We start from the raw sequence: 20984 nt of genomic DNA on the forward strand, positions 1-20984 counted from the left end.
CGAAGTCCATAACAAACGGAGCTTGCTATAGGTGTTATTTCTTTTAAATCTTTACCTGTAAAGAAAACAGAGCAATCATCTGCATATGTGACAAATTTACACATATCGCTCACTTGTACAATATCACTAATGTAATACAGGAAAAGTATCAGGCCAAGAATGCTACCTTGGGGCACACCCGCTCTCAAAGATTTTATCTGCGATCTGTTCTCATTAATTTCAGCAAACTGACGTCGGCTTTCTAAATAAGATCAGATAAGTTCAAGTGTTATTCCTCGGAAGCCATATTTTTCCAGCTTTATCAGCAGCAATTTCTGGTTGACCCTATCAAAGGCTTTGCTGAAGTCTATGTATAACCCTAAAGTCAGAAAATTTTTTTCAGTGTTCTCTAGAATAAGCTTCTTCTGTATACTTAAAGCAGTTTCCGTAGACCGCTTTTTCTTAAACCCGTGTTGACAGTCGGTTAGCAGGCTATGTTTTTGCGAAAAATTATCAATATGAAAGTTAAAAATTTTTTCGAGTCCCTTTGATAGCACAGGAAGTATAGATACTGGCCGATAATTGCCCATATTATTTTTGTCACCTCCTTTGTGAACTATTACTCTCGCTACCTGCATATTACGCAGGAAAACTCCGGTTGACAGGAAAATATTAAAAATGTGCATTACTGCAGTTGCAAGTAAGTCTACGACGTACTTAATTGGCCTAATTTCTAAATCATCGACGTATCGACTATGGCTATTCTTCAAGGATGGAAATGTTGTAATCATCTCAGGGATGCTAGTAGGCTTTAGGAATAAAGATTCTCTTAATGAAGCGGCATGCATTGTATCTTGAATGTCGTGATCTATGCATCCTACTTTAACAAAAAAATTGTTAAAATGGTCTGCAAGTTCTGTACCACCTACAAAAGTGCAATCAATGTTCAACGTATTTGTTTGTGTATCGACTGACTTCCGATTTAGTGCTTCGTTTATTTTCTTCCATACTTTGACACTTCTGCTATTACCTCCATGGAGTTGTTAGTTGAGTTTTCTTCTCTATTAGTTGCATCGTCTATTAGTTGCAGGTGTGCCTAATACAGTGTTTTCACTTTAACCTCCTTATTTGCCTTTCTTCACTCTCATTTCCACTTGAAAATTTTGAACTTTGAGTGCCTATAACCTATATTAGGAAGTAGCCGCTAGCAACACTTGGGGAAGCAGTGTTCTTTTTTATTTTAAGCATGAATGGCATTGTCATTCACTGAATTTTGTGTGTAGTGCACAAAGCATCACATGGCAATAATTTCTTTGTTAAAAGAACTATAAAAGACAGACTGGCAAAGATTACTGCATATTTCATTTGGGATAAGTAAGTTGAAAACCTTGTATTGTTTTAGAATGCTTTTCTTCCCAATTAGATGTTTTACAGGAAAACATTTTGCAGCAGAAAACATGTTCCTGTGTCGTTCTTCCAAAAGACATAGTGAAACTTGTGATCCCACTTAGTGTCTGCAAAACTGAATGAATTGGTTTTATGTGTAAGATTAAATTGCCCAAATTATACGGAATTTTTAATGTTAATTATTAAGCTCAAGGATGTAATTAATGCTTTGAAACATTCGTTCTATGCTTCCATATATGTAAATGTAAGCTTTCACACAGTGAACACACTAAATTAGAAATATGCCTGCTATCCATGCTTTTTGCGCGTTGAAGGAACTTGCATGCTTTTGCATGTTTAGGAAATTGCCTTTCATTCTGTTTATACGGCATAATTTTCTCACCTATACTAGTAGCTACAGTGTACTGAGGTTGAGTGCCAAGGCAAGGAACCCAGAAGTTTTATGGGAATAAGTAACCAAAATTACTGTCGATGGATCTGGCAGTGGGGGCGGTTCAGGAAGTGCACTGAAACTTGGAAATTAATGTTCAGTGTGACCTGCAGCATTCTGGAGTGAGGGTCTGCGCTGGAAGGAAACTATGAAATATGTTAGCAACTAGTCAAACATTGTTTTAACTCCAATGAGTGCTTTTAATGGTGCACAATGGGAAAGGACAACCAGTGACATCGATGCGAGCCTTCCGACTCTAAAGTTTGCTCTATGCATTCCTCTGTGTCGTTTCATCAATGGCAACAGGGCAGGCGCGTACGCTGTAATTTTTTTCGAGGAGGGGGCAACCTTAGGTCTCCTTCCTATGCAAATTAGGGGAAGGGTACCTTTATTATACAAATATGAATAATGCCCACCATTCACCATAAAGACACATAAGGCCTGTGAGATGCACCTCTCCTTTACATGGCAAACAAGGAACCACATCAAATGGACTCACGCTGGAAAGAACTGCAGGAAGAACTCTACCAAGAACAAGTAAACAAGTGAAAATGTAAATTAAAGATTTCTATAGTAGAATACATAGCAAGCATGGCACGTGAACCGTGCGGGGTTGTGTTGCTTAGCCAGCCAATCACAAAAGCAAACAAAATCATCGTCATGTGGCCTTTTCAACAATGCATCCTACTTGATAGATCCGGAGAGTCTGCTGTTCTTGAAGAGCCTTTTCATCGGCGGAAGCAGTGAGGTGTGCAACAGGCATGGACAAAGTGTATGGAGTCTGAGCATTTCACTCTTCAAAAGTCTGCGGTACAGTTCATTTCACTGCTGAACCCGTTTTACCCATGAAACTTCACTGCCAACTGCACTGAAACTTGAAAACAAATAGTTGCAGCAAAGCAAGCATTTTATAATTTTCAGTTCGAAAAGAATTCGACTTTCGCCATTATACTTTAATAAGGGAGGGAAAATGTATAAAATTTTGCACTAATAATTTTATTTTTGTGGTCACCGCCGTATTTGCCTTACAGGAAAAGTTTGAAGTATGAATTATTTGCAGCCTCGCAGAGGAACAGTGGCTGGCGGTTATGAGGCCGTGGGCGGGGCTTCGCTGCATACTTAAGTTGCATCCGACTATAGTTTCGTTTTTTGAATTACCTCTAGAAGAATGATAGAGAAATATATATTTGCGGAACATATTTGCGGAACAATCACATTTTTTTTTTATCCCTCGTATACTGCTCTACTAAGTGCCAAACTGACTCTTATTGTTATTTGGGAAGTTGTGTAACGATGCGTGGCCACCAGTCCCGTGCAACAGTATAGACCGCAGGACGCTGTGGTTCTGGACATGCTGCACCCACTGTGATAGGTTAGAAAAAAGCCCACATAAGCACAGCAGAGAAGTGGCAACATTAGGCGGTTTGACTGATAACTGTACAAGCGTCATTCAAGACACACGGAATTGTTCCTCACTTCTGGCGGCGTTTACAGTAAAGAACGGCACACGCGTTATGAGCATGATAGCATTGCCTGTTACTTTCCTGTCGGGAATGATAATGCGCATGCCGTTCGTTACTGGAAAGTACCGGACTCGCCGCGTTAAAGAAAGGAAATGCGGACAAGCAGATGACGATTATCGTTGTGTGGCAAGAGGGTGTAATTATGCCTAAGAGTGTATGCTAGCCACCATACCCGTAATATAAACATATCTTCTCTGTAAAAAAAAAAAAAAAAGGTTTAACACAGCGATTTTTGTCTGGCAACAAAAAAAAAAAAGAAGAAGAAAGTTGCTTCCAAAGATTGTGCGCATCTATTAGCGGCGAGAATTAGGAGTGGCGCCCTCTCGCGAGTGACGTCACGGCCAAGACGCCGCTCGCTCGTTCCCTTCGTGTATGCTTGAGGTATGGGTGGCTCGAGCCGTACGTATTGAAGAATACGTCGGCTTCTTTCAGCTGCCATACCTTAACCACAGTTTCCTCTTCAAAGGCGTGTGAGTCGAGAAACTTTGCGGCTTGGATATCGCAAGCTAAGTAGCGTTAAAGGGGTCTACTAGGTTTTTCAATGCATATATGCGCCGTGTGTATCGGTAAATTTTGACTAAAAAAAGAATATCTGCAAATTCAACGCGCGAAGTTGTGTATGATGCTTCGCTAAACACTTAACAATCATTTAGTATTTAGCTATGAGATAAGAAAAATTTGGTAATTGGTGTCAACATGTTATCCGATGTTAGAAAGACACTGCCAAGCGAAGCTGTCATCACGATTCCTATTACTCTGGTGTGTTGTTCTATTCAAATATGGCCATTCATTAATGCGTAAAAAAATAGTTAGGCGCGCATTTCTTATGAAAATGTTTGCTGCTACTTTCATCCCCCTCTGAAACAGGCCTCCAAAAAACGAATTGCTCATGGCTGCTAACACGACGGCGTGTCATGTACAGTATTTACATAGTTAATTCACAAACACCATAGTAGCAATCACCTGAGAGAAAAGTTTCGTTGTTTAGATCAACAGCCACTCAATTGAAAGTGATGAAATGTATCATAGTGGCCCTCAGTAGCCTTTATCGACAATATGGCACACCCCTGATCACGTAACGGTAGCAATCGACTGTCCGTATGGCGAGGCACGCTATGTTCGCGAAACCCATCAGTTCACTACAACTTCGAATTAAAACCATAAAGCATTTTTTTACAGCGCCAACTGGAATGGCTAAAGTATTCTCGAGCTACTACACCGCAGCTTAGATTGCCTACAAAAGGAAAATTCAAGCACCTTCTGTCTCACAATGTCTCGATCCAGCGTTATTTAATTATACAAACGGATAACAATTCGCTTCGTCGGTACATAAATTAAGGCTAAATTAAGTTTGCTCCAATCCAATCGCAAACATTCATAAAGAAAGCACCACAAGCCTTGCATATACTTTCACTTGATTTCTGACCCTCCACCGAGGGAATTTCGATATCTTGAATATGTCCCATACTACTAGTCATTGACGCTTCGACGTCTTTCTGGCTGCAGCTATGCGGTCCAGCAGGCATGCTTCACTAAAAAAATTGGGCCGAGCAGCCTGTGTCAGTTCGCCAAACAGATTCGTCATGTATATTCCTCCAGCAACAAGCACCAGTAAATTTCTCAAGTGAGTTTGATTTGATTTGATTTATTAATTTCCATTTACACACACACATGTACAGAGGAGTGGTAGATGGAGGTGGATGAGGGAAAAAAGCCGCACAGACGTGGCTTGAGGTAACCTCACCCCCTTAGGTACAATATGGCTGCATGGGGTAACACATCAAGCGCCATATAAATTACATTTATATAGTGGCCATAAAACATTGCAGTTATACAATATATGAAAGAACAGTAAAATATTTCCACAATAACAATGCAAAACACACTGTGGCATTGAAATAAATAAATGATATACACTAGGTAACATAGACAAAAAAAGAGGAACATAACATACATTATTAATCATTAGCAAACGCGCTCTAAAGAGGCGAGTTGAACGTGTAGCACGGAAAAGGGAATATATATTGGTACATTCCTATTTGTACTCTGTAAATAGCTGTAAGCCTTCATTAACTTTACTTCAAGTTTCCACCGCTTAAAAAAAAATAAACATGTGAAGAACCGCCTAATGTTGACAAGCAGGTAAAGAAGCAAGTGAGGCGTGTAGAATCTAAGCTCCGGTATTAGTTAAGTCCCCGTGCTACTGCCGAGCGTTTCTGTGAGGAAATGCAAAAATTCGATATTATACTATGAACTACTCGTCGTGAGCAAACCTGTTTTAGCGGAATAAAATCAACGTGACTGCTGTAGAAGTCATATAAAGCCAGCTTTGTGACATACTTGTTGCACCGCGGCAGGTATGGTATCATAACTGGATTCCTATAGGCTATGCTTTTGTGATTGTCTATCCGCGTATGAAAAACCCGCAATGGGCTGGTCTGCGTCGCTTCGGCTGGCACTGTAGCGTTGCCTTCGAGAGCTGCATTGTTGTCTAAGAACTTAGCTCTTTGAATAAATGTTCGCAAAGAAAGACGTCGTAAAAATATATTTGAGACGACCACCATAAGTATACAAGCAGAGAGAACGAGGGTGAACAAACGAAAACACCGCAGAAAGCGCCCGGACAACGCCCGAACTGTAGCAGACGACAGGCGCGAGTCCGTGCCCTGACGTCACGCGAGCGGCGCTCGCAGCGCCGCTCGTGTTCGTTCTCGGGGCTAATAGCCAAGCCGATCCATGCCTAAAGCTTCCCAAAATGGCCGATTGCATCGTCGAAGCATGTCGAAGTCGTTAATACATGTTAATACACTCTAATCGTTCACTTGATTTTTCGCTGCATTGGAAATGCAAGCGGTTAATTTCGCCGAATGAAATGTCTCGACGCTTTTCAGCGCCCGTCTCGTGCTTCTGAAAAGTGCTTGCGGTATTGGCGTGAACAGACAGGCAAGTGGACGTATTTATTCTACAGTTATTGAACAGTTACTTATCGACGCATCTTGAAGTTAGCCTAGAAGCTGTCGTTAAAGGCCGTCGTTAAAAGTTCCGTCTTTCAGTAGACCTTGTGCAGCGTACTCTCAGCTCAATACGAAATTCTTGACTGCGTTCTCGAGTTTTGTTTAACGGTAATGAGAAGGAGTTAGATAATGCACATAGGCAAGGTTTTGTCTGGTCTTGCAGGAGTCCCAGGTGCTTTTTGCGCCGCGTACACTGTCGCAATCGTTACACGTCTGAGGAACCAGACTGGCGGCGCATAGGTAAAGCCGGCTGCCAGTGCAAGCCGCAGTCCCCTACATTGTCGCTATAAAGAGGAAATTTGTACGTGTACTAAGGGTACGCAACGTTTCTTTGTTCAGTGTAATTTGGCGGTGCCTCCAGCAGAGAAAATGTGGATCCCGTACTGCTCCTTCGGTTTGGGCTCGGCAATGCCTCCGCGTGGCGGGCGCGTTTAAGAGGAAGTTTTAGCTCGGGTGTTCCAATCTAAATACATGCAAACGGAGTATTCGTTTTTCTCGGCAACCACTGCACCAAATTTGACGAGGTTTGTTACATTTAAAACAAAAGCTTAGAATCTAGAATTTCTGCTGGGTACACAAAAGATTTAAGCGAAACAATTGAAGCAGAGCGGGGCATGGTGCTTTCAGTGCCCAATTTTTTATAGAACATGTAGTTTTCCATTATAAAGGGGACTGTAATGCGATGTCTTGTAAGTAGGGGGTTGTCTTATATTCAGAGTCGACTTATGTTTCAATATGAACGGGAATGAAGTGTTACGCAGTTCTTTTAACGAAATTTACCTCTGCTGTTTAGTTTCCATATTGTGCGTAGAAGCAACAGTGCGTGCGCTTTCAGCTGCTCAGTTTATCTTCAATGCTGCTCTCAGTTTGTAGAGTTCATCACATGTGCATGTGCAACACATTGGCGAAGGCAATACGAACTGCATTTCTCGCTAGCTGGACAAGTTGGAATGGCAATGCACCTTGGAGAACAAGACTCGAATAGTGAAAGTCTGGTGGTAAGTCTGAAGTAATATATTTTCATTTATATTTGGTGTTAACTTTCCAGCGCAAACTTTCTATCCTATTGAAGAAACATTTAGCCCCCTGTTTGGCCTATTTTTTGAGGGCCTTATACATCAGGCCCCCTAGCAAGTTTTATAGCGTCCTCAATCACCTTGCCCCGGGGTTGCCCCGAAACCAGAATGATGCGCCTTGCACCGCTGTGGTGGCGCACTGCAAAGGGTCAACATCGAGGACAAAACTGCACCCATTGCAGGGTGCTTGCATGCAGCGCTATTTTGCCCCTGGCGCGCAAGACGTGCGCGAACACGCGCGCGCACACATTTTGTTGTTTGCAGGTGCTGAGCATCTGTGGCAAGCGCTCAAACCTTGTCAAACTGCGTGCTCTGACATACCTGGTTGCAAGCAAACACCAATGGATCTTATAATTAATCCTGACTACCCTTTCAACGAACCTGTCCACTTTCGGCCGCTCTTCACCACATTGTTTTTGGACGAGGTTGATAAGCATGCCGTCTTCGCTGTCAGAAGAACTTGAAAAAAAGCTCATCGATTGCGGCAATTAGCAGCGCTTCCTTTCTCATTGCCGACATCTCCACTGGCTAACTCCGTTGCAACCGCAGCTATCGGGCCAGAGCATCCACGGTTCTGCAGTCGGCAGTGCGCGCGCGCGTCCCGCAGTGCTTGCTGGGGATTGCACCCCGGCACACCGCCGATTTTCTCGGTGTGAGACGGGGCAATGGAAAACTGCTCCAACAGGGTGTGCTTCCGGTGATCGAGGATGAAAGTGCGCACCAAGGCGCCCCGGTGCGGGTGATCGAGGATGCTATTAGTTTACACTGCAATTTAAAGCTTCTTGAGACCCGAATACAGCCATGGGACATAATTACTTTTCAAGCTGGTTATTATTGCCTCCAGGCATGTTTCAAACATGAAAGATGTTTTTTTAATAACATAGTTTTAAATAACTGGCACCTTTTTTAAATATCACAGTCATACGTAGACAGGCTAAGAGCTGCATCTCCAAGTAAACATCTCATGCTCGCTATGGTAAAAACTGCATTTCATTGCCTGAACGCAGAGGTAAAGATGGAGTTATGTGTAGTAGACTGTTACTTGGCTGCTGCATCCTGGATTTTCATGCATTAATGAGGAATTCAAAACATACTTCAAGGTTGCTTCCTGCTGTTTGTGACAATGCAGAGGTCTACATCAATTTAGTGTGAAATTTCTTGAAAGTAGATGAGAAGAATATGAGTGAACCACTTTCGACAGTTCCGCATGCATTAGACTTCATATCCACGATGAATGTTTGGAGTAACGACTTCAGACTTCTGGCATTTCTTTATCGAAATAATCTTTTAAACTGGTTTGTTATTAGAGGAGATAGCAGAAATTGAATGCCCTCTTACCACACCACCATGAGGTGAGCGTGACTGCCAACAGAGAGACACTCTCCCTCTGCCTTGAGTAGCCTCCGCGAGCGACGTTCCTTCCTCACCTTGTCACATACTTGAGCCGAAGAACCACATCGGGTTCACGTGACTAGCACCACCCGCTTTTTTTTTCTTATCCAGTTTTGTTGCGTGGCACATTTTCCACCGTGGCATTGCGCATCCTGAATTGGGCGATTTACCGAAGTAATGCATCATGGCGAGCGACACTTTTAAGACTGTGTTTTGCATTGCACTGTTTGTTTGTGTTGCCTTGACTCTGGCTGGGTGTGGCGCTTTCTCAAGAGGGAGGAAAGTGGTGTTTCATTTGAAGTTTCAGCTGTCTGTATGACATGCACAGATTTGTCATGAATACCTGTGTCATGTGCTGTAAGGCTGTAAACTTAAGAACAGCATTAAATACATTCTCTTAGTGGTGAATGCAACGCATACTTATCTTTTGCGCACAAAGAAAATGTGAACAGTGTACTGTGCTCCCACTTCTGCGTCAGTCTGATAAAAAGGTCAACAAAGAGTGATACTGCACTAAATCAAGTATCTTGAAATTGGGAGACATACTAGGGATGCTTCTGCAGCAGACATGATTGGCCAGAGAGGTTAACAATGTACAGCTGCTTGCAGTGACCAAATGCACAGCACCATCAGTTTTGTGCCATGCTATAGTTCTATCAAAACCGCCTAAATTCTTGCAGCTTTTTAGGAAAGGATTAGTGGCACATAACAGTGTGCCTATTTTTCCTGTTTTTTGAATGTATATTTTGCTCCCACGTAGCTGATGTGACTCAAAGGTTTATAGTCCTGAAAGCTTGTTTGCTTTGTTATGAATGTTACCAAAAACTTACGTGTACAAGCTTACCTCTGCCCACACTAACGCAGACCCAGTGAGTTTATTTAGTATGGAAAGCTAAAACAATGTAGTGGCTGCACTATTGTTATGAATCTGTTGTAATGATAGATGTTGCTGATTTTATGGAGTGCTTGTTTTCATCACTCAGGATATCACCCAAAATGCTAGGAGGCAAAAAAAAAAAAAGATGTATATATTGTTCACAAGATATGGTTGAGTAGAGACTGGGTGGTGGCAACCGATTGAGGGAACGAGCTCGCCTGCGGATCTTGCGACAACAAGAGGTTCAAGTAGATTTTATCGCATTAAAGTGCAACAAGTGACTAGAAAAAAAAAAGCCTGGGCATGTCATCAAAAGATACTGTTGGGAACAAAAGTCTATGGATCTACACGCACCATGAAATACCCAAATTTCTTTTCTTACTTCCCATGTTGGCATACACTGGTCCACAGTAAAGTTGCAAAATGGGGCGGGCCCTCCATTTCATTCCTACTTGACAAAGTTGAGATTTCTTAATTCCACTCTTTTTAACTCCCCAGAATGCCAAGAGCTGTACTATTTCTCCAACTTTAAATGAAATTCTTACTATAGTTGTTTACTAGTTGTGCCTTTGAACAAAAAACTTATTTTTGAAGTTCTAACAACATTGCAGATAATGTTATGCTTCTTTAACGAGAACATATTTGCTTTGTGACCTTTCATTTTTGCAGTGCGTTGCGAGCTGTATAATCTCTCATATCTACTCTTCTTGACAGTACATGCATGTTATCTGCGCAAGTGTAATTTATGAATAAATAATGTGATTGCAGAATATATTCAGTAATGTTAATCTATAATGGCATCAATTGGGCAGATGTAGTTGGCACAGTCCTGTAGTGCTAAACCTTCACTAGTATAAGACTGCAAAAACAGGTATCTTTGCCAATTACTCTAAATTAGACTAGGCCAAATTTTTTTACATTTATAAGTTTTTACTGAATACTGGCTCTTTCAGTATCTACCTATAGGTCACTATCTCTGCCGTGGTACTTACCAACAAAATGGTATTCTACTTATTGTGAAATTCTGAAGTCCTGGAGACTGTTCCAATGAGGAGCTTTAATTGCACTTAAACACTAACCTTTAGTTGCCAAGAATGATTCTATTTAGCAAGAGCATGCTTGGACTATGACACAAGGATGGAGGCCAAAAAAGTTACTGCCCTTCCACTGCTGTGAAGCGGGGTGCAAGCGAAGCTTGGGATCTGAGGCTCTTTGTAACGCCTCACGGCGAGGGCGGCACGTCAACGTCGACCCCATCTAGAATGAGTTCCCAATGGCATCAATCAAACACTGCCTGTTCTTTGGCCAAACGCACAACACGTGGCCTGCTCCCACTGCCATTCCTTCAATGCAGCCTGCTCTTTGGCAGAACAGACCAAACGCGGCCTCCCCATCTGACTGCTGGGCCTGAACTGGTGTGGGAAACTGCGGGTGTCGGGCGAGCAAACACGCGAAGGGGATGCCCGTGATTGGCTCATGCCTTGCGCTGCTTCTACTTACCCATCTTAAAGGCAGCGTTTGATGAACTGACAGTGGCTGAATCTGTTAGCGTGGTGGTCTCGCGATCCGGAGGTCGGTGGTTCGAATCCGCAGCCTGATAAGCAATTTCTATTTTTGCGCAGCTTGGGTTTTTTCGCACGGTAACACCGACACCAGTGAGGCAATACAAGCTTCTGTTAAAAAGGTCGCAAATGGTTGCATCTTATGCCCGTTCCTGTTGATGTGGACATTCAGTGTTATTTTTCACTGTCAGAAGTATCCTTGAAGAAGGGGGGGGGGGGTCAACAAAGTATCGGCACTAAAGAAGCAACGTCGACGTACATGGTAGTTGAAATAAATCGATGATTAAATGTTGATTATGCTGTCATGTACGACGCACAAATTGTTAGATGGATCTGGCGAGCTTCAAGCTCACGTGTCAGCACTCTCATTGGCCTGTTGAGCATGTTGAGCCGACGCCGCTACGACAATGGGACGCTCACCGCTTCTGTTGTAACAGTTCCTCCTGCTCGGGCTGACCTGCCGGCCTCCCGTCATTCTGGAACTTGGCTCTGTGGGTGTGTCACGTACCTTGGACGCGCATGCGTGGTCCCCTTGGCCGAGCCCTGTCAACAATGGTATCGTCGATCTACCGCAGAACGAGGGAGCGCCTACGTGGCATGCGGCACCAGCTTTGGCGGATGACGGAATCATCACCTGGCAACGCGGGCAATGCACCAGCATGAACATCGGATCCGGCGCGCAATATAAAAGCCCGCCACAACTGCTCTCTGCTGGGCACGACGCCGCTACGACAATGGGACGCTCCCCGCTTCTGTTGTTACAGGTTAGTTACCTGGACAATACCAGTGGCTATAAGTGCAATAATCGCTGTCTAATAGCGGTGTCGTGCCCGATTGAGCTCTATGACAGTGTCAAACGCGCACTCTGCTGCTTTGTGGGACTTGTTGCGGTTGATGCTGTCTGGGGATGTCGAACTTAATCCTGGACCTGAAGATTCTGTTTTAGACATTGTACGCAGGATAGCAGCAGGCCAAACTGCAATTTTGGTGGAGCTTAAGGGGATAAAAGAGAAGCAGGACGCCACAGACGTTGAGGTGAAATGCCTTAAGGACAGAGTCGCCACTCTCAAGTCCACCCTTAGCCTACGTGAAACCTTTGGGACAGACATACCTGACGGCATCCAGTCATTTTCACACCAGTTAAAAACCATAGCTTCAAAGTGCGAGGACGCCGAAAACAGACTACGTAGATCAAATTTACTGTTTTTTGGCATCAGCGATGAGTCCGGTGAAGATTGGACGACTTCAGAGCAAAACGTCGTCAAACTCTGCGCTGAAAGGCTGGGGCTTACTTTATCAAGCGACCAGTTTGAACGAGTGCACAGAATTGGTCGATTCGCTCATGACAAATGCAGGCCAATAATCGCTAAGCTGGTCACATTTAAAGACAAACAGAATATTTTGGCTTCTGCAAGGAAGCTAAAAGGCTCCCGCTGATCTGTCCGCGAGGATTTCACGCCAAGCACTCGCTTAGCAAGAAAAAAGCTGTTAGAATATGCAAGAGCACAGGACAAACCCTGCAAACTTTCACTTGACAAGATGCGCATTAACAACAAGGAATACATGTACGATGTTGATAGAGACACCGTCGTATTATGTAACAGATAGCTAAAGAAATCTACGGGGGCGCAGGTCCCTAAACTTCCCTCTTCTACTGAATCATCTCGTTTGCTCACAATATCGTACACTAACATACGCAGCATACTAAATAAGCGCGATATATTTTGTTCCTTTATAGAAGATAGCAAACCCGACGTTCTAGCTCTAACAGAAACATGGCTACACCACGATGTTTCAGATAGTGAAATTTTTATAGAAAGTGACATATTCAGCATTTATCGGCATGACCACAATGATAAAAAGGGCGGTGGTGTCTTACTTGCAATATATAAAAGGATTTCTTCTTATGAAGTTGACACCTCATCATCACTTGAGATTATCTGGGCTACCTGTCAAACCATTTGTGGAAACATATTAGTTGGTGTCTGTTACCGCCCACCTGAAGTGTCCCTTCCATTTGTTGATAAACTACGCGAAAGCATTGTCACTGCCATGCAGAAATGTTCAACTACCGTATTTACTCGCATAATGATCGCACCCCTAAAATTTGTCGTCAAAATTCGATTTTTTTTATTTCCCGCGTAATGATCGCACCCCGAACTTGCCGCAGCGATATGTCGTGTGCTAAGTCTAGCGAATAATGATCGCGCTTACCACCTGTCGAATGCTACGCGAACGACTCTTCAAGACAAGCCAAGCGGCCTGCACGCACTAAACATTCTTAAGTAGATGCCTCATTTCATTACTTTCATCACTTTCCGCACTTCCATGACAAAATGAGGTACAACCAAACTTGCCTTTATTATGGGTTGGCTTTATAATGGCTGATGTCAACAAAAACAATAAAGGCGCATTTCGATTCTTTTCATCTGCTTTTGCACTCGTGAGCACGCAACAAATCGCGCGCGGCAATGATAGTAGCCACGTTTACTCTGATACGTTAAAAGTGTACCCTATTCATACGCCGACGCTTGTAACACAGCTAAGATATTCGCCCACCATTAGCGGAAAGTAGTGAAGACAGATGCCGCAGTTTCCGCAGCATGCCCGTCATGTGTTTCTGTCACTGGCAGCTAAGCGCGCCCACCTATTTCTGTCCCCTCAAAGTGGACATGGCTACGTTATTGCCGCAAACTTGCCGATATTAACGATATTATTCATCACTAATACGGAAGAAACTGTTTCAATGCACGTAATGTACTCACGAGAAGAAAAAAAAAAATCGCGTTCGGCTCGCTCCGCTAGCCGCCATTTTTGTTTTGGTGTCCCGCACCCGCAATCTCGCATCCCGCAGCAAACGCGGACGAAAAAAAAAAATTTTTTTTTTCCCGGGAAATTTAACCCGCGTAATGATCGCACCCCTGAATTTGCTTCAATTTTTCTGACAAAAAAAGTGCGATCATTATGCGAGTAAATACGGTAGTTATGTTTATCTGCTTGGCGATTTCAATTTTCCCCAAATCAATTGGCCATGCTTGTCATCGTCGTGCAAGCACGCAACCGATTTCATTGAATTAACCTTGGACTTAAATCTTTCTCAGGTAATCAATCAACCCACCCGTGACAATAACCTCTTAGATTTGGCACTAACTACCGCACCTGAAACCGTGTGTCCTGTGTTAATTTCTGACGGTTTCAGTGACCATAAGCTGCTTCAGCTGACGCTCCGAATTCCCATGTTATTCACTGGGTTTCAACATAAAAAAATTCGGGATTACAACAAAGCTAACTACATTTTCATCAACAGTGACTCATTCTTTCCGTCTTTTTCCCAACGTTCCGTTAACGAAAACTGGATACTTTACAAAGACAAATATATTCCGTACGTTTCGGCAGCGAACGACAAATCTAAACCATGGTTCAATAAAAAACTTCGAACACTACGTAATAAAAAAAAAAAACGTCTGTACCGCAATGCTATAAATCGGGAGAGTCCTCATGGAGCAAGTACAAAAATTTCCTTAGTGAGTACACTTTAGCCTTACGCACTTCTAAAGACAAGTACTTCACTCACGACTTACCTTCTCTCCTGAAGACTAATCCGCAAAAATTTTGGCAACCGTTAATACCCGGTCACACTTCTGATATTTCTCTGCTAGACGACAAACAACCACCTCTTTCAGACGGGGAATGTTCATCACTATTTAATGCATATTTTTCTTTTGTTTTTACAAGGGAAGACCATTCCGATATTCCAGTGGTTCCGGATTACGATTACCCATTTATGGCACCCATAAATATCTCAACTGAAGGCATTGTTAGCCTCATTAACGGACTTAAAACCACATCTGCTTGTGGTATTGACAATATTAACACTAAGCTATTAAAAAACACAGTATCTACTTCAAGTGTCATCCTATATCATATCTTTAAGCAGTCCTTGTCGTCTGGTGTCTTGCCCGTTGAGTGGAAGATTGCGAAAGTTTCCCCATTTTTAAAACTGGAGATAGACATAGGCCTGAAAACTATCGCCCAATATCGCTAACATCTGTGTCATGCAAACTATTTGAACACATAATCGCCTCGCACATTTACACGCACCTAGAAAAAAATAACTTTTTCTTTCAGAAACAGCATGGCTTCAGGAAAGGTCTATCTTGTGAAACACAGTTACTAGAATTTACCACCGATCTACATAGCAGTATGAACAACAGTCAACAAATAGACGCCATTTTCCTGGACTTTTCAAAAGCATTTGATCGCGTTGCCCATTGCTGGCTCATTTCTAAAATATCTCATCTAGGTATCGACTCACTAACCCTTTCTTGGCTTAGAAACTTTTTCTCCTTCTCCTGTCACTGAGGTCACGTCTGGTGTACCACAGGGGAGTGTGTTAGGGCCTCTGCTTTTCCTAATATTTATTAACGACCTACCTTCAAACATTTCCTCCGGCATACGACTGTTCGCCGACGATTGCGTTGTTTACCGACAAATTAATTCTATTAACGATCATACTGCCTTGCAGCATGACCTTCACATTATTACCGACTGGTGTAATATATGGAAAATGTCTCTTAACCCTTACAAATGTAATAATATATCGTTCTCACGCAAGCGCACTAGCTCCATATTCACATACACCATAAATAACACGAACCTGTCACGTACCACTACTTACAAATACCTTGTGTAAACCTCACTAGTAACCTTTCTTGGTCTCCGCATATCACTACAATTTGCGCAACTGCATCTAAAACCCTTGGCTTTCTGAGGCGCAACTTGCAAAATTCATCTGCTGACGTGCGTAAATTAGCATACCTGACATTTGTACGCCCGCAATTAGAATTTGCATCAGCTGTATGGTCACCACACCAAGAATATTCAATAACCATGCTGGAACGCATCCAGAACAGAGCTGCCCGACATATAACTCGGAATTTTGATCGAAAGTCAAGTATAACGCAGATCAAGCTCAATATTTCTTTACAGCCCCTAGACATCCGCCGGAAGATTGCTTTGCTCTGTCTATTTCACAAATATGTTCATTCCGATAAGCCATGCATATTACCCCTCGAAACCCCCGTCCGTACGTCCTCAAGATTACATAATCATTTTAGCTTCTAGCGCATTTTCGGTAAAACCACTGCTTTCAATTTATCTGCTGTACCTCGTGGCATATCCCACTGGAATGGTCTTCCCGATGATATCGTCACGATAACTGATCGTAAAATATTTCGTGAACGCCTGTGCGTGCTTTTTACATAATCTCCTTCCTTTTATATATCTGCTATGCTTGATCATGCTGTGCTTTTTGTTTTTAGTTCAGCCACTGTACAGTTGTCTTAGGTTTATTTTTGAGTTGTTTCCATTGTACTTAACAGTTCTTTGTTACATTGCCCCCCTTACTCAATACCCGACAGGGCCTGTAAGGTGTTTTCTAAATAAATAAATAAATAAATAAAAAAATGTGCAGCGTCGGTAAGATTAGCATTTCCTCTCTTCATGGTGGATCTACACGACGGACGGCGCATCACGTGACTACGCGTCACGAATTTGTGCCGTCCGCGCGTCATCCGCGACCCCCACGGACAACAAATGCCGTGCTATTTTTCGCATCCGGATTTTGGGAGTCGAATGCTGCGGATTTAGCCTAGCATGCTCTACAGTCTGGCAACAAGCGCGGCTTTGGGATCTTTCTGAAACAGCTTCATCGCTGCTGACACCATTCGTGTCTGTTCGCGAGCGTGTGATTCGCACAAGAGCGACTGAAATGAACCTGAGTGGATGAGGTAACTTTGTTCTTACATCTCGTGGAGCAGTTCGCCGCGTTGTGGGACATGGCTCTCACCGATTACGCGGACACGAGAGCGTAACAAGACCTCTTTCGATGAAACAAGCACTCGTCATCATCCAATTCGGACAAAGCGACAGCCATTGCGGCCAACCGTTGTTTCCTTTCGATTGCCATTTTCATTCAGAGTGAAAAACACGTATGACAAAGTCTTTGTTACACCGATGGCGCCATCTAGAGTGAGTAGAAACAAGCAATCATAATAACTTACGTCCACTGAGATCCGCCCGGGCCGCCACAACATCGTCGAGGCCATGTTCAGCCATACAGCCACTCTAAGCCTACACGCAGAGAATCCGAGTATCTCTTTCGGAAACGGTGCCCACTCATCACGAATAGATTGCTGTCGAAGCTTCTGGGCACAAATATAAACCAAATACAAGCCTCAGTTTGAAAATTACGGGTCACACAGTGGACGACGACGACTTGACAGGTTCGAGGTGGACGGCAGTCGCTTCGGGTGGTGTCGCCATGTTTATTTTTCCGGCGCGGTTGTCTGCTCAGTCCGTCCGTCGTCTGGATGGGCTTCGCAGCCAGACGGGCGGCGGATTAAGCGTCCGCGGCACAGATTTGCACGGAGCCGTCCGGCGTGTGGATACACCATCAGCGTTGACTGCTGCATTGTGGCGTGGTGGAGCACTGCCATTACGAATCCCCTCACAAACTATGAGCTACCAAGCTGCACTAAGACCAGTGCACCAGTTTCAAGGATTACAGCACGCATGCATGCGCACTCAGATGTGCATACATACAAATTGTTGATTACGTCTCTCATTGTACTGTTACACTAAGGTACGTTTTAATACTGGATAAAATTGCTGCTTACTTTGCACATCACATAGCATTAATTATAAAAAATTCAGCATGTGCATATTATAGCCGGCTATAAAAAAAAAGTTACGGGGCTCCTTCCAACACATCATGCTATGTTTCGCAAGCTGTTCCAACAATTAAATAGATGATTACACAATGGTGGCCGCTTTTCATAAGTTAGCTTCGCTGGAATACATCCGTGTTAGTGGCAAAGCATACGAATTTGGTTTCGTGTCTTGGTGAACTGTGCAAGCTATTTCCGGCCCAAATTTCTTTTTAAAGAGTTGCACGCATTCACCATCATCATCATCCTACCTTAAAGTTCAATGCAGAACGAAGGAGCCTCCCTGCAATTATCATTGTCTTGCACTAGCTGATGCGAACTTGTGCTTTCAAATTTCATCATCTCACCTAGTTTTCTGTCATCCTTGGCGAAACTTCCCTTCCCTTGGCGCCCATTCTGCAACTCTAATGGTCCTCTGGTTATCTACCCTATTCATTACATGGCCTGCCCAGCTTCGTTTTTTCCTCTTAATGTCTACTAGAATATCGACCATCCCTATTTGCTCTCTGATTCACACCGCATTTATCATTGCATTGCTCTTTGTACGGTCCTTAACGTGTTCTCGAGATTCTTCATTAACCTCCAGGCTTATGTGCCATACTGCATGCTTAGAAGAACAATGTATCCAAGTTGACATTTTCAAATTCCCCGATTTTTTTCAGGTTTTCACCAAGTTTCACGTCAAGATGGGCTGACACCATGTCACCTGATGCTGTCACTCTCTGGTAAGCATGTTAAAAAAATAAAAACAATGCAGTTTGAACAGTAAGGAGTAGTGTTTATTTTATTCAAAATAGAAAACTGAAACAAGGGGTTTGTAAAATGCACAGCTACTAAAATATCTTCCAAAGAAACTCGGTGCCCTTTAATCTGTGAAGGCTGACCAGCGGAGCTGCGTATGTGGGCCCCTTAATGGTGAACTGCACTTCTGCCGCGGGTCAGCCTGGTATTGCACTACCTATGGGATTGGCCCATGTGTGGGGAGTGCTTAAAGCCTGCTTCATCTCCGCTGCAGGTTGGACTGGCATTTCATGACCTTCGGGATTAGCCCACATATGGGGAGCGCTTAATGCTTGCTTTACTTCTGCCTCGGGTTGGCATGGTATTGCACTTTCTTCGGGATCGGCCCATCGTATGAAAAATTGTTGGTCTATGCGCGGATGCGATCTGCCAGATCTTAGCAATAGACAGCTTCACTGTAAAAAAAAAGTGGTCTAGCTCACGGCAAATAGTCAAACATTTTAAAATGCGAATAAAAAGAGATGCATACAAAAGCAAATAGAGCTATTTGTATCAACTGATAGCAAGCTCATTGGTATTATGCCCGAACTTTGTCACATATCAGATTCTCCAAGCAACTGGAAAGTCAACCTCAACTGTCCTGAGATACTCTCAGACTGCGCATAATGCTTCAGTGTTGCATTTCACTGCTTTAAGGGGTTTATTTTGGTGTGGATGTGGGTAACCTGCATCTTAGTGCAAGCCAACACTTCGCTTTTTGAGCTCAAGCTCCTTCAAAGAGGCGGCGGCACAGTTCCTTTCCCAGTCATTCGTCAATGCAATGGTCCTTCCTATTCTTGTCCTCGTTCCGCTGTGTGTTCGCCCCATGGACCATTTGAAGCATCCTTTTGGTCAGTTGTACAGTCCGATTTTTCAGAGTCCCTAAGGGCCGCTACAATGTCCAAAAAAAATGAATGCATGTCTTTTACTGCCCTTAAGGGCCCAAATCGCCACAGGCACGTCCAAAAAAGCTCTGAAGGTCTGCCAGTACACTGATTAAGAGTGTCTCAAGAGTGTCTTGCTTCCCTCTTGAGCAGCACTTACTGACTGCACAGTAATAACAAGCTCCACCAAATGGCTAGATTACTTCTGTACTACTCCAAGTGTTCCAAAAAAACTTTTGGAACACGAAGTAGAAAAATAAATTCTGCTCCTAAACTGCTCCAGAATGACAACTTTGTGCTTGAAATCCTAAACTGTCTTGACCACCACCACTGAGGGGTTGATCTTCAACATCACTTACGTACGTAAGATAAAATCTTAAGAAACACTTACTAGTTGTCTAAACATTTTGAAATGGTTTCACAGGTTCTAATTTAACACTTCTTATATGCACTTTTTAAAACATAACAGTGAATAACGATTTTGGTATTAATTTCGGTAACATATTTCAGTATTCTGCAGTTGATTTGGAGGATTATGCGTCATCACTGGTCTGCAATTATGGAAGTTTAGAGATAAAAAAGTGGGGGCAAGAATGCCGACGTTTTACACATTGTCGTTGTACAGAACGAAACCTATGCAACTTGCCATAAAACTTGTTTATATAGTATTTGAAATTACCCTAAGAGAGTATGTAAACAGCTGGGGTTTCATAGTTCTAGGTTCTTATGTTTTCGACTAGCACCTCCCTTTAAATGGCAGTAAAAGGCATGCATTAATTTTTTTTTGGACTGCCTGATTTTCTAAATGTTTTGTTTTTGCAGTCCTCAGGGAACCACCCCTTGCCGCCAAGAAAAAGCACCTTTGACTGTAGCAGTAATCAGTGATTCGCCTAATTGGCAAACAGTTCAGTATGCCAAACAGCCTAGAGACAGCTGTACCTCTGACAGAAGGCACTAATACACAGTGCAATGCACTGTTTCTGCACCCTAGACTGTGGGATTCTCATCCCGTACTCTTGGGTCAAAGGAACGACAATACAGTAGTGCAAACAATCACAAAGGCATTTATTGCACCTTTCATTGATCAATGCCTGCTAGCCAAGTTGCTATCCACAAAACATGCCAATGGGCGCGCGACAAATCGCGGAAGTCCGACTCACCGTGACCGGATAGCGAGCGAATATGTTCGCCCCTTGCTGGATCCCAACGCCTGGTTGTTCGCGTGTACGGTCACGCGAACGGTGGCTCTTTCATATAAGGCCTCACGAGACGGTCTTGCAGAAGCATGGATCGGCGCACGCCTGGCACGTCCGCGCTGCTTGCCGTCCCGAA

General features: G+C 43.3%; 1 protein-coding gene across 29 annotated transcripts in view; it reads left to right on the plus strand.

The window, feature by feature from the left end:
- Window positions 1–20984, plus strand: part of LOC139054369 (uncharacterized) — a 48835-nt gene that overhangs the window by 16544 nt on the left and 11307 nt on the right. For 13 of the 29 annotated variants that reach the window (XR_011511158.1, XR_011511161.1, XR_011511160.1 and 10 more), the window contains 2 exons: window positions 11836–12024; window positions 18651–18713. Coding sequence is in view for 12 of the 29 variants with exons in the window: in XM_070531260.1 (XP_070387361.1) it covers window positions 11836–12024; window positions 18651–18683 (222 nt within the window). In the remaining 17 variants the exon portion in view is untranslated. The other 16 variants (XR_011511157.1, XR_011511155.1, XM_070531264.1 and 13 more) reach the window with 13 other exon arrangements.

This window comes from Dermacentor albipictus, chromosome 1, assembly GCF_038994185.2.
Source record: "Dermacentor albipictus isolate Rhodes 1998 colony chromosome 1, USDA_Dalb.pri_finalv2, whole genome shotgun sequence".
Taxonomy (NCBI): Eukaryota; Metazoa; Arthropoda; class Arachnida; order Ixodida; family Ixodidae; genus Dermacentor; species Dermacentor albipictus.